This window comes from Zingiber officinale, chromosome 9B, assembly GCF_018446385.1.
Source record: "Zingiber officinale cultivar Zhangliang chromosome 9B, Zo_v1.1, whole genome shotgun sequence".
Classification (NCBI taxonomy): Eukaryota; Viridiplantae; Streptophyta; class Magnoliopsida; order Zingiberales; family Zingiberaceae; genus Zingiber; species Zingiber officinale.
In genome coordinates, this window is record NC_056003.1 from 33,379,871 (window position 1) to 33,394,814 (window position 14,944).

General features: G+C 39.8%; 1 protein-coding gene across 3 annotated transcripts; it reads left to right on the forward strand.

Moving 5' to 3' along the window:
• Positions 1-2,134: 2,134 nt before the first annotated feature.
• LOC122023452 (chlorophyll a-b binding protein 7, chloroplastic-like) lies at positions 2,135-14,944 on the forward strand. 3 transcript variants are annotated; one of them, XM_042581564.1, is made up of 6 exons: positions 2,136-2,301; positions 2,382-2,548; positions 12,585-12,731; positions 13,807-13,939; positions 14,237-14,329; positions 14,400-14,944. In XM_042581564.1, exons 1-6 carry the CDS (start codon positions 2,182-2,184, stop codon positions 14,700-14,702), a joined length of 963 nt encoding a protein of 320 aa, XP_042437498.1. In that variant the 5' UTR covers positions 2,136-2,181; the 3' UTR covers positions 14,703-14,944. The 3 variants fall into 3 exon arrangements, with proteins under 3 accessions (XP_042437500.1, XP_042437498.1, XP_042437499.1); XM_042581566.1 differs by lacking the exon at positions 12,585-12,731 and having other exon boundaries at positions 2,135-2,301; XM_042581565.1 differs by lacking the exons at positions 2,136-2,301; positions 2,382-2,548 and adding an exon at positions 2,557-5,522 and having other exon boundaries at positions 12,585-12,735.

The window sequence follows — 14,944 nt, forward strand, 5'->3', positions numbered from 1 at the left end:
CTTTTTGGACCAATGATATTCTTATTTTTCTTCTCCTTGGGGGGGTTTTGGGAGCATCAAAACCATATTTAATTATTAGCAGAATTTTGAAGTCGGTTTTGAAAAATATCTCCATGCGTTTTTTCCATGAGATAAAATCCCCTTCGAACTTTGGCGGGTAGATCGTTGGTCCGACCATCGTCTTGATCTTGATGCTTCAGTCAGCGATTAGTCCTTCTGACGCAGTTGGGTTCTGATACCACTTGTTAGCGCAGCGGGGCCGGCAAGAGAGGAGGGGTGAATTGCCTGAAATAGAAAAAATAAAACCCTTCCTTGTTCTTCAACTCAAATTAGTAGCATACTTAAATAAATGAAATTAAGCAACTAATAAATCAAAAAGACACAAAGGAATTACTTGGTTACAACCTAGGTGGTTGTTAATCCAAGGCAAGAGAAAGCGCTAAAAAAATCTCCTTCGTGTAGGCGGAGAAGCCTATTACAATCGTTAATAGCTCATGAATGTGCTAGGAAATGAAAGCTAGAGTTGATACAAAGTTGTTGTTGATTTCCTAGGTCCAGGAGTCTTTTTATAGCTCTTGGGAAATCTCATCAAAACTTGAGGGCGCCTCCAAAGGGCTTGGAAGGCGCCTCCAGCGTGGCGCAGTGGATAAAGCTTTATCCACTGCAGAACGACTATTTTGATTGGCCGAAGGCGCATTCCATAGCCTTGGAAGGCGCCTTCGCATTGTTCATCGAAGGCGCCTTCTAGCCATGGAAGGCGTCTTCCACAGAAGGCGTGGAGGTGCCTTCAACAACCTTTGAAGGCGCCTCCAGCAGCACTTGCAGCTCCATTTTGCTCCTTTGCTGCTGTGAGTTCCTGCATGATTTCGGCCACCGGAATAGGGCTCACCCGAATCTAATTTCTGGTCTTCTCCTCGAGTAGGCTTCCGCTCCGGCTTCTCGTCCCTTGAAGCCACGTACGTTCTCCTCGTCCACCGGTATACTCTTCTGCAGCCTTTCATCTCTCGGATGCACCAAGCCCGTCGGCTCCCTTCCCGTGCCATCCTTCTCACTAGTTGTGTCTTCTGCTTGACTTCCTGTGCTCCTAAGCTTCTGCACACTTAGACACAGGGATCAAAACTAAACAGAACCTAACTTAACTTGATCACATCAAAACAACCACGGGGTCCAACAAAGACTTGTGATGCGGTAAAGGGAGCCCACCAAGTATGAGTCAAAGGCTGGAACAGCAGCCAATGTGAATGTCAAAGTCAATGTGGTCAAAGGTAAGAAATTGCCTGAGCACCAAAGCTGGTTGAGCGCGTGGCAACGGGTTGAGCAGGCCTAAAGGGTTTGTTTGGCTGGGAGGCTCATCTGAGCAGATCTCTCGTCTGGTCAGGACGACTATAGAGAGGGCATTAGATGCTCACAATTGTGACGACCCTATACAAGGGCTAGTCTGACCGGACTACATGTTCGGTCGCGCGAGGAACAACCTATCGAGCCGAGCGACCGTGGAGAAGAATAGATGAGATCGATCGGGCAGGGAATCTTGGCCAAGCGGCTCTCCCGCTCGGCCAAACAGCGGGACCCCTTGCTTAGCTCATTGTATCCTTCTGGGAGTTGGTGCGGCTGATAGTAGGGCATGATCAACAGACAAATTGTACGACGGAAGCTTCCGCTATCATGTCAGGGATTTGCACGCTCTATCAAGGAATTGTGTCAAAGACATTCTCCTGACGTATCTTTTCATAGAATAGTTGAGAAAACGTGCGCGTACCTTAAGAAACGTGCATGTCTGTTACTCGAGCACTATATAAAGGAAGGGTCCATGCACTACAGAGATATGTGTTATTTGTTATTAGGATCCTATTGCTATTACAATTCTCTTTACCGTCTTTTTACTATTCTGATAATTGATTTGAACATCGGAGGGTCAATGTCGAGGACTCCTTCCCTATCTTGACACTGACATTCTTAATTTTACAAGATAGAATAGAATCTTCATACGATCAATTATAAAGTCACATTCTTAATCAATTGTCTTGGTCGTTTTTAGATGGAATCATATGACATATTATATTCGAGGAGTACCTACATATTTTTTAAAAAAAAAATCACAAAATTATTGGTTTTTTTATTATTATGTAAAGCACCGTTGTATGCGTGATTCAGACATCTCCTCCGCTCCACTCCACTCCCATGGCTCTGCTCTTTCCACGCTCCTGCGCCTTCTCTCGCTCGCCTCCAGCCACATCGAGGAGCCCGCTCAGCTGCCGCGGGAGGAGATCGGCTCTCCTCGTCCGATCGTCGTGGCAGGAGGTTGATTTCGCTAGTCTCCAACCTCTCCTTCTTATTCGATCCGGAATCAAGATCCCTAGCTTGTTCTCTCCTTGTCTCAGCTCGCAGGGGTCCTCGTCTTCTCCGCGATCCCTTTCACCGCGGTGAAGGCCCTGGCGAATAGCGCTCTGGGGGAGAAGCTTCGCCGGAAACTCGAGGAAACAAAGGCGGATGCGTTGGAGAAATCGAGGAGGTTCGAAGCCCGTGCTCGGAAGGCCAGAAAAGCAAGGTATTCGTTGTCTTCCTATTGATTAATTGAATATCTGTGTGCCTATGGCAAGTTATCTTTCTATTATTATGAATGGATCACTACAGATTAAACGGTAGTCTGTTAAATTAATTACTCAAGTACCAACAATTGCTTAGTTTAGTGGGAAACGAGTAAGATTTCGAGAGCTTTATGTGAAAAGTTGAAGGTTAGAATTTGTGTAGTCACACTATTTTGAGCAGATCACATTTGTAGTTCCCACCTCTAATTTTTTTTTCTTATATCCAATTGTGGTGTAGGGACAAATCAATAGAAAATTAATTACTTATGCTTGAACTACAATTTGGGTGCGTAGTCGGATGAGTACAAGACTTTCTGAGTCAATTTGGACTATTGTGGGTCAGTTCGAATTGGACATGGAATCCAATCCCTAGTGGGATAGTCCATAAAGTGGAATGTGGTTCAGTTGGACGGAGTAAATATCGACCGTCTTTCTTTTTAATTTCATTGGTTCATTCTTTCTATCGGGGTTAGTATGCAACAGAATATAAATAAATAGTAGAAACGAAAGAACACACGGGAATTACTTGGTTCTCAACATGGTCATGATAGCCTAAGAACACAAAAGATCAAGGTGCTAAAGGAAGGGGCAGAAGGAGCTCTATCCCACCATATCCCTGTAAGTCAACTCGTAACTAAGTAATTTACTTATAATCCAATAGGTCTGTTGATATTATGCAAACTAGGGATTAGCAAAAGAACAGGTCCTAACTTGGCAAGAAGACCGTTAGTAAGTCCAAGGGCACACCTGTGTGAGCAAAACCTGGGGAGGAGCTGCCCTGACCTAGAAAGATTATGAGTTAAATGTTTGAGTTATGGGAAAAAGCTATAGGAATGGTATGAGAACTCTAGAACCTCCAACCTTGAATACCTTGATCTTGCCTCTACATCCAAAGTTTCATACCCCCAATTAGCCAATAACCTAGCAGTCATTTACGACAGGTTGTGTTTATCCTCTAGAGTTCATCTCAAAAACTTTAAGCGAATTCTAGAAAAAGTGTCAGGACCTTGAAAAGGAGGTCTCCAGGCTTGAAATTGCTGTTCAAAATCTAACTATTTTCTATACAGAAAATAAGCCCCTAACAGCAAGGCAGGTGCGTGACCTGGTTGTTGAGATAGCAGAGCAACCCAAGCTCGTCAAAAAGGAAGCCCTCAGGATAATTGAGGAACTCAACGGCAAGCTTCAAAGGGTTGAAATACTTTTGCACAAACTGGACAGTGGACCGTGTCATGAGTCACATCCTTACAAGAAACACCGCATCCTACTAAGTTGCAATAAAAGCAACAGAACAAATCGAGTCTCCTGCCTTTGGCTTTATACGACCAAGTGAGTTCCAAGGTCCAGTCTCTGGGAATACTGCTATCATCAAACAGAACAACACCCAGATATAGTTGCTGGTCCAAATTGCCGAGACTCTCAAAGATATTTAGGCGGATCTCAAGACCGTATTTGAGCAGACCAAGAAAGGAGTTCAGGTATCATCTATACCTGAGGATCTAATTGCTAAACTACAAAACCTATCTTTGGGCTATGCAGAAAAGCCTAAAGAAAAGAAAGGCAAGCTAAGAGTCTTCAAAGGGATTTTGAGGAAGAACAGGAAAAGCTAAAGTGATGACGTCCAGAATAGTCACAGAGCAGCCCTCAACATTAGCTCCTACCCCCTTATTCGAAGATCAGACAAGAGAGTACAAACGCCATCAGAGAAGACTACATAACGTACAACAGTCAGCAAGAAGACTCTCCAGAAGACTTACAGGGTGATCAGTTCCTGTACATACATTAGAACAATAGATTGATCCACAGGCACAACTACAACTTTCAATGCCAGAAAGAGCAGCTATAGTACCGACAAAAGTACTATATCATTCCCGCTGTGATGACGCACACCTTCGGGTCTATATTCATAGATCCGAAGAAGCTATCCTGGTTACTGACGGTAGCCAGCTTGACAGAACATTCATCCTGGAGGAAAGTTTTGATCAACTACAAAGAAGTCGTATGCAGTACATCCACATTGGAGTACTACAGGTACGTATCCAAATCTTCCACAGGCAAGAGGAAGGGACGATGGCCCTAATCGTCTTTAGGGACAACCGCTGGACTGGTGACCAGGCCATCCTTACCACAATGGAAGTCGACCTAACTCAGGGAACTCAACTTGTATATGTTATCCCTGGTATTATGATGACTATTGGCGACTTCTACAGAAATATCCAGGTCTCGATGCTAACCAAGGGTTATGAGCAATGGAACAACGGTGAAACCAACCTGCTAGTAACCCGAGGCATGGTGGGACGACTATCCAACACCCCAAATGTTGGATTTACTTATGAAATTCAAGGGGTTGTTGATTACCTAACAAGTCATGGAGTTCGTGCTCTATCAGGATGGAGATACTCTATGAACCCCCTCTAAGGACTGAACTGGATCATTCAACTCACAACAATAGTAATTCCCATGCAACCATCCGAAGTGAATAGTAGAAATCTAATGGATGGAAGAATATCTTTAAGCTTCAGCAACTATAGAGCAACCAGACGAGCAGAACCGCTACATTGCAACCCTAAAGATGAGGAAAGTGATGAAGAATCATTTCATGCAATAGCGGTTCTCATCAAACAAACACACTGAAGAACAACAAAGCCTGGATCCTGAAGTAATGGAAGAAAATCTGGATATATACCCAGACAAACTGGTACGTATAATTTCACCGCATACAAAGTTACCTATTCGCAGGAGTTATGGTGCTGCAAAGATATGATTTGGAGGCCAGCCAAGACTGCGTCATACCTTTATGGGGACGTGCCCAAGTACCCACAGGAGTTTGTATAGGAATACCTTGGGGTAGCTACGACCGAATTTCCCCCAGATCAGGAGCCGCGTGGAAATTAGGCCATGACATTGGTGCAGGAGTAATTGACACCGATTACAGAGGTGAGGTTATTATTCTTGCATTTAACCACACTGACTCCAATGTTGCAGTCCCCAGGGCGAATGTATAGCCCAGATTATCTTTGAAAGAATACTATTGCCAGAGATGCTGGCAGTCTCTGAGTTATCTACAACTAGAAGGGGAGCTCAAGGCTTCGGCTCCACTAACATCCCTAGTACAAGCAGGCAGCATGATACAATGCCACTAACAGTTACAACAACACTTCAAAATGAGCAACCCACATTAACACAGGCGTTATGGGATATTTTGGTTCCCAAACAACAAGCAGAGGAACCACTCGTGGCACCTAGGCGGCGACATTACATCACCCTCGAGGAACTGGAAAGGAGATACCTTCTACCTATTATTGAAATAGAAGGAGACATCGACAACCCAGGTTTATCTATGGAAAACCATGATACAAGCCCAGGGCCTCTGTACTCCGGTCCATGGACCTTTCCCTAGATGAAACTGATGAGGCTGATAGTTTCTTTGAACACATTCAGTATCTCGCCTCCATAACAGAGCCTAGCCCACTTAAAAGGGAATGTGGCGACCAACCTATTTGAGACTCATATGATGAGGATTCTAAGGATTCCATTAATCCGTTCGCATCGGAAGGTAGTGGGGAATCCCAAACCCAACTAATTGCAACTGGTATGGAGTATCCTAGCCTCAGGCGTTAACCCAAATCTCTCTGCCAGAAGAACGATAGCAACAAGTATACTCAACCAGTACCGTAATTTTCCCCTACAGACCACCAGAAGACACTACTATGGGGCCACCTGGGTACCCACCTGCAAGAGGGGAACCAGGCCCATCAACACCCCAGCTCATTTATGAACAAAGACCTGCAAGAGCTCAATTCAGAGGTGGAATGAATAATGAAATGTGGAATTTACCGTCGGCCCAGCAATAAGGAGGCGCCATGTTCATCATCCCAGAACAGTTAGGCCTTTTTGATGATGCTTTCTCACGCTGGGAATCAATTACAAAAAATCATGTCGCCAACCAGGCCTTCACTGATCCCAGAGATAAAATAGAGTACATGAAATGACTCTTCGTCACTTTCCTCATCTTTAGGGTTGTAATGCAGCGGTTCTGCTCATCTGGCTGCTCTATAGTTGCTTTTACTGCGTCTTGGTAGGATGCGGTGTTTCTTGTAAGGATGTGACTCATGGCACGGTCCCCCGTTCCAGTTTGTGCAAAAGGATTTCAACCCTTTGAAGCTTGTCGTTGAGTTCCTCAGTTATCCTGAGGGCTTCCTTTTCGACGAGCTTGGGTTGCTCTGCTATCTCAGCAACTAGGTCACACACATGCCTTGCTGTTAGGGGCTTATTTTTTGTATAGAAAATAGTTAGATTTCGAACAACAATTTCAAGCCTGGAGACCTCCTTTTCAAGGTCCTGACACTTTTCTAGAATTCGCTTAAAGTTTTTGAGATGAACTCTAGAGGATAAACACAACCTGTTGTAAATGACTGCTAGGTTATTGGCTAATTGGGGGTTTGAAACTTTAGATGTAGAGGCAAGATCAAGGTATTCAAGGTTGGAGGTTCTGGAGTTCTCATACTATTCCTGTATAGCTTTTTCCCAAAACTCAGACATTTAACTCATAATCTTTCTAGGTCAGGGCAGTTCCTCCCCAGGTTTTGCTCACACAGGTGCATCAGGCCGAGTTGGATGCTGTTGGAGAGAATGAAGATGAGGATCTTTGTAGAGAGGAGAGAATGAAGGAGAGCTCACTAACAATTGTTCTTAATCTTCTTGATTGATTCACAAATGTCAAATACAAGGACATATTTATACATACAAAAAGATTCTTTAAGAGACACATACAAAACTCTTTAAAAGACACCTAACTCTTCATGCTAAGAATATACTCTAGATGCTAAGAATATGCTCTAGAAATATAGTCTAGAGTTAATGAATAATATTCATTCATATACAAAAGATTAAGTTTATTATTTCAACATCCCCGTAAACTTAAACATTTGTTACTCCAAGCTTTGTTCTTAATCTTCTAAAATCTTCAAACTTCAATGCTTTGTTGAAAATATCTGCAATTTGATCATGTGTTTTCACATACTTTAGTTGAACTTCATTTCTAACGATGCTCTCTCTAATAAAATGATATCTTGTATCTATATGTTGCTCATGTCATGAAAATAGGATTCTTTCCCAAAGCAATAGTTGACTTATTATCAATAAAAATTTCAGTATCAAATGCATCATCTTCAATAATTTTCTTAGCCATATAGCATGACAAACACAAGCAAAAACAATTGCATATTCTGCTTCACAAGTTGACAACGTCACATTCGGTTGTTTCTTTGAACTGCAAGTGAATGCAGTATCTCTAATGCAAATAAGAAAACAAGAAGTGTTTTTTCTATCATCAATATCGCCTCCCCAATCACTATCACTTTATCCAACTAACTTGCAATTCTCGGAAAATGAATAAATTAAACCATAATCCAAAGTTCCCTTAACATACCTTAATATTCTTTTGGCAGTTTTCATATGAGATTGAGTTGGGGACTCCATATAACGACACATAACTCCAACTCCATATAAAATATAAGGCCTAGAACATGTAAAGTACCTCAAATTTCCAGCAAACTTTCGATATAATGTTGGATTTACCTTCTTACCATCGTCAAATCTAGACAACTTGACTCCACATTTAACAGGGTGCCAACTGATTGACAATCTTCCATACCAAATTCCTATAAGATTTTATTGTATATCCCTTTTGAGAAACAAAGATACTATTATCACTTTGTTTACCTCAATGCCAAGATAATATGATATTATCCCAATACTTGTCATTTCAAATTATGTAGTCATGTCTTTCTTTAATTCACACGACATTGTTGAATTGCTCCCTGTAAAAATCAGATCATCAACATATAAACAAACAATTATCAAATCGCCATTCTCCTTTTCTTTAACATAGAGGTCATATTCATGTGGACACTTTATGAAACCTTTAAATTTGAAATATTGATCAATTATGTTGTACCGTGCTCAAGGAGCTTGTTTTAATCCATACAAAGCCTTCTTCAATTTCAGAACTTTATTTTCTTGTGCTATGGCAATATACCATTAGGTTGTTCTATATGAAGTATAAACATCTTCCTCCAACATTGCATTCAAGAAAACTGACTTGACATCTAACTAAAAAATATTCATTTTCTTTATCCACCAATGCAATAATTAATCGAATAATTTCTAAGCGAGCAACTGGAGCCAAAACTTCATTATAATCGATACCTATTTGCTGACTAAATCCTCTTGCAATAAGACGAGCTTTGTATTTTTGGACTTCCCCATTTGCATTCTTCTTTATCTTGTATATCCATTTCACACCAATAGTTTGCTTTTCTTTTGAAAGAGTTGTCAATTACCATGTATCATTCTTATGAATTGCATTTATTTCCTTATCCATTGCTAGTCTCCATTGTTTATTTTTCACTTCTACTTCAAATGTTAGGGGTTCTAAATATGCAAAAAGACAAATAGAAACATTGATTTCATGAGTTTCAGCATATATATCTTCCAAACTTCTCATCTTTTGAGGTGTTTCAGTTGGACTGTTTTCATGGGGAGTAGGTGGTCGAGTTGTATTTTGTGTTGGCACGATAGTGTCCTCTTCTTCTTCTCCAAAATATGGAAGAAAATTATAATTTTTCTCTTCTTGAACTTCCCAATTCTAAGATGCTTCTTTAACAAATTCAACATCTTGATTTATCACCACTTTGTCATTGCTTGGGTTGTATAACTTGTATCCTTTGGAATGTAAACCATATCCAATAAAGACATATTTAGCACTTCGATCATCAAGCTTAGACCTCTCTTGTTGTGGTAGTTGAGCATATGCAATGCTTCCAAAAAGTCCCAAATGTTTGATATTAGGCTTTCTTCCATTCCATTCTTCTTGAGGAGTTTGATATTTGATGTTCAATATTGGAAAGCGATTAGACAAGTAAACTGCACAAGAAATAGCTTGGCCCAAAACTCCTTTGGCATATTTTTGGCTTTTAGCATGCATCTTGCCATGTTAAGAATGGTTCTATTCTTCCTCTCAACTACTCCATTTTGTTGTGGCGATCGAACTATCAAAGGACGTCGCATTCCAGAGGTTTCACAAAAGTCATTGAACTCCTTGGAAGTGAATTCACCTCCTCAATTAAACCTCAAGCTTTGCTATTATATCCACTCGCTTTTTCTACAAGTCTTGAAATTTTTGAAAACACCAAAAGCTTCTGACTTTTGTTTAAGAAAATAAACCCAAGTTTTTCTGTTAAAATCATCAATAAAGAGTAAAAAATATCTACTCTTACCAAGTGAAGGAGGATTGATTGGTCCACAGACATCTGTATGCACAAGTTCAAGTGACATTGTCGCTCCAAATGTTGCTTCTTTTGGAAAACTCTTCCTAGCATGTTTCCCAAGAAGACATGCTTCACTTAAATGATTTGGATGGTTGATCAGAGGCATACCTTTCACCATATTCTTTTCTCCCATAGCCTTTAATGCTTCAAAGTTCAAATGACCAAATCTCATGTGCTATTGCCATGCTTCATCTTGCACATTAGCCTTCAAACACTTTGCTTCAATTGTCTTAATATTCAAAGTAAGCATCCTGCTCTTTGACAAAGTAACCTTAGCAAGCAAATTAGCATTTTGATCTCTAAGCCAAAGATAGCTATACTTCATAAGAATCTCACAACCTCTTTCAAGTAGTTGACCCATGTTTATAATGTTACTCCTTAATTTTGGCACAAAGTAAACATCTGATATTATTCTATGACTGTCATCTTTAGAAGAGATGAGAATTGTACCTTTCACTTCAATATGAATTTTTGAGGAGTCTCCAAAAGAAACAATGCCTTTCACTTTCTTATCAAGCTCTACAAATTTATCTTTGTACCCACACATATGATTGGTTGCACCATTATTCAAATACCGTAACTTGTTATCGCCTTTTTCTTCTTCCTTGATTTGTAGCAATAAAGTTGGCTTTGGCTCTTCAATTTCTTGATTGTCCGCAACAAGATGAGCCTCTTCTTTAATATCATTACTAGCACTATGACATTCCCAAGCATAATGACCCATTTTATGGCATGTGTAACATTCAACTTTAGACTTGTCATACCTTCTTCCATTTGAAGTTGGATAATAGCCTTGTCTTTTTCCTCTTGCTCTTCCATAGTATCTAGGTGATGATTGACTTCTTTCTTCTTGATTAAAGTTGTCTCTTTTCCCTGCACTTGGTCCATTTTGGCCATGTACATGTCCTCTTCTTCGTCCATGGCCTCTTCCTTGACCACGACCTCTAAAATAATTGTGTCCTCTTTCATCATTCTTTAGTATAACCTTGTCTTTGAGAACTTGCTCCAATGACTCTTCTTGTCTTCTTTTCATCTTTTCTTCATGGGCTTGTAATGATCCCTCCAATTCTTTAATAGTCATCGAATCTAAATCTTTTGTTTCTTCAATGGCACACAATATAGTCAAATTTAGGAATCAAAGAACAAAGCACCTTTTCCACAACGCGTACATCTTCTATCTTGTCTCTGTATCTCTTCAATTGATTGACAATTTCCTTCATCCGTGAACAATAATCCATAATGGATTCACTCTTTCATCTTCAATACTTCAAAATCACTCTTTAGTGATTGAAGTTTTACCTTCTTTACTCTGTCAACACCTTGGAGAGCCTTTGCCAATATCTCCCAAGCTTTTTTTGAAGTAGTAGCATCGGCCACCTTCTCGAACATGGAATCATCTAAACATTGATGGATGAGGGTGAGAGCTTGTTGATTCTTCTTCTTTGTCTTTGACAAAGAATCCTTCTCTACTTGAGGTAAATTATCTTCATTTTGAGGCTTCTCATAGCCTTTCTCTACAATCTCCCATACATCTTGGGATCTTTAGACACCATGTCTCATAATTCTCCTTTGTGAGATAAGGAAAATGAAAAGAAGAAGTTCCATTTTTGGCCATCACTTGAGCACTTAACCTGACTTTGATACCATTTGTTAGAACCAGAAGAATTCACATATCTCCACAATGATATGATATTGTCTACTTTGGATCTAAGCCCTCATGGATTTATTTTTGGGTTCAAAAATGAGTGCAAGGGGCACAACATTCCTCCTCTGACTCTCATGGCTGAGTGTTGCCACCCTCTCAGTTGACATTCTAAGAAGGTGGTGGAAAGGCTCAAAAGATGTAGAACACTTTACACTTTAAATGCTTTACTCAAAATATCCTTTCAATAATGTGGGAACACAACTTTTATAGATCTCTAGGGATGTTATTTGTCTAATATACCTTGATGCCAGACTGCTCCCACTAGGTTGGCTCCACATGATAGCCATAGATAGGCTTGTTTTCACATTGTTTCTATTTGGACTGCACATGTAGGACCTATCTGTGCTAAGAAGCTTCTAGAATATTTTCCAATAACTGATATTTTCACATGCTACCCACTAAATGGGCGATATTTTTTTTCCCCCTTTTGTACATGCTTAGAGAAACCAACCATTAAGTGCAGTGGAATCTCACTTCCGTAGAAGGCAAGTATGAAACTTGCAAACTGTATACAATTTATTCGACTGATGGCAAGTTGATTGATCTAAAGTATGTGGACTAAGGCCTTGTTTTCTTAGATGTTGATGAATTGAAAATATGAATTTATATGAAAGATGGAATTGTGGAGAGGGAAAGATTAGAAAGATATTATCCTTTGCATTGTTCTCTTGAATAAAGATGCCTAGAGAGGATGAAAGGATAAGGTCCACGTAGCCAAACAAGCTAGTTGTGACTTACACGCAGCTTGATGATTTGATTTGCACTGGCTTAAAAGAGTATTTTAGATCCTCAGGTGGCGATTCTCAGTAGGTTCATTCAACTGATCCATGTGAAAATATAATGTTCCTACATCACACACTTTGATCTTTTAGTTGTCTTTCTATTTTAAATTGAAACCATTGAGTTTTCTATTTATGGAAGGGATATAAGAATATTTTATCTAATTAAGGATATATTTTGCAGTTATTGGTATGGGAGAGATCGACCTCGCTGGCTTGGGCCTATCCCATATGAATACCCATCTCACCTTACTGGAGATCTTCCTGGTGATTATGGCTTTGATGTTGCTGGCCTGGCCAAGGATCCGGTGGCCTTCGGAAAATACTTTAAGTAGGTAAACTAAGTATCACTTGCTACAATTTCTTTCTCCTTAGCTTATATTGTGATTGCTAGTTGGTTGTTGGGCGTTCTCATTCTCTATGACATAACCAAGAGTTTCATTCCTTGATCTATGGTTTAGTCATATCTTGTTAAAGATTCTCATAACTCGATATGGAAACATGGTTATGCTTAAAGATTCAACTTATAATTTCAGTTATTTATATGACCATCAAAATATTTTCAGGTTGGAGAATTTTTTAGGATTAAAGATTGAAAGTTAAGTTTAACCATATTGATGCAAGAACATCTCTTACCAGTGCTTAGATCTAGACATAAACAATGTCCTGTCTTCTATACCTACCTACTCTATAAGTTTGGATGATAAATTGCATCAATAAGTCAAAGCTAGCTTTTTTTGTTTTGAGAGGTGAATCCATCTCGATCATCAACTGTAACATCTTCTGGTGAAAGGTATGTCAACCAAAATCCGAATGATGGTTATAACATTATTATCTCACTAAGGCCAAGGGAACAAAATAGAAAGGTCTGATTAATTTATTTACTTGATATGTGCATGCTGGTTCTAGATAATAGTGAGTGGTATGCACACCTTCATTAAGTTTAATAAATGATAGGTAATTAGGTAAGATATGAAGACCACCTCGAATGGTATATATCTCTGTGTGTGACACTCGAATTTGATCAGACCATTGATATTCTGGTATGGTAGTTATTCCTGATATATTGGACATGTAGAGTATCACATACGGTACAAGTAATTCCATGCCAATTGGAGACATCATGAATAGCAATATCATAATGTTTGATAAGTAATTATCTGGCCAACAATGTCTCAAATCTCATTCTATGCCATGGTTCCAATCCCCGAATGGAATGAAATTTGTGCTGTGGTGGTGCCAATGGGGTGCTGAGATGTAAAATTCATAGGATCTTGAATTTTTATGATTTGTTCAAATGTGAAGTTCAACTATCATGGCGATGACTAATTTGTTTTTAATAACAGAAAATGTGCTGATTTTTTTTTAAGTTCAACACCCTCTAATTTTAACAAATGCTCATGCAGCTACGAAATTCTACATGCTCGTTGGGCAATGCTAGCATCTCTTGGTGTTGTTGTCCCTGAGTTGTTAGCTGAACTTGGTGTCGTCCAATTCATCGAGCCTGTGTGGTGGAAAGTTGGGTACGCAAAGCTTCAGGTAAGGGGTCTGATGCAATTCATACTCAAGTATCTTAATCTCTATTAAGCGGAATTGTTGTCTGTTTATTGGGAGGCCTCGAGACAGCTTTCATAATTACATGATTCAAACAATCTGAAAAAGTACATCAGTATGTCGGTCTTCAATTTTGGATTCTGGCAGGTTGATGTATATTTACATATTATGTGTGGTCTTTCAGAACTTTGTTTTTGCCCAATTGGTTGCTCCTTTGCAAATGTTTGAATCAGTTGAGTTTGACATTTAATGCATTTCTTAACGACACGATTTCTCTCGCAGGGTGATACACTGGACTACTTGGGCATTCCTGGACTTCGTATAGCGGGTGGGCAAGGCGTCCTCATAATCGCAATCTGTCAAGCTCTTCTAATGGTAATCATGACTTCCATTATGCAATCTACTCAAGTGTTCTCTCAAGTAGATGGATTACCAATAATCTTAGGTCGGACCGGAGTATGCTCGATACTGTGGGATTGAGGCTCTGGAGCCACTGGGTTTGTATTTGCCTGGGGACATAAACTATCCAGGAGGCATACTTTTCGATCCTCTGGGGCTTTCTTCTGACCCAGAAGCTTTCGAAGAGCTCAAAGTGAAAGAGATAAAAAATGGTAGGCTGGCAATGGTGGCTTGGATCGGCTTCTATCTTCAAGCAGCTGTTACAGGAAAAGGTCCAATTAGGAACCTTTTTGAACACTTAGCAGATCCTTTCCACAACAATATCACTTCTCTTATTCATCATCTATAGCAAGCGAAAATGAAAGCAAGCTCAACAGGCTCATCATCTTCCGCTTCCGATTTCCTCGCAATCCTTGTCAAGCTGTAACAATCTTCTTGCAAGTTAACATGATTGTGTATATTGTAGTTGATTTCACAAAATTAGGAGGAAATGGTACAATTCCAACTAGTGATTAACCTTTTTTTTTTTGTAAATGCATGTACATGATTTTCCATAATATTTTCATTTCTTTGCTCGGTTGAATTTATTTA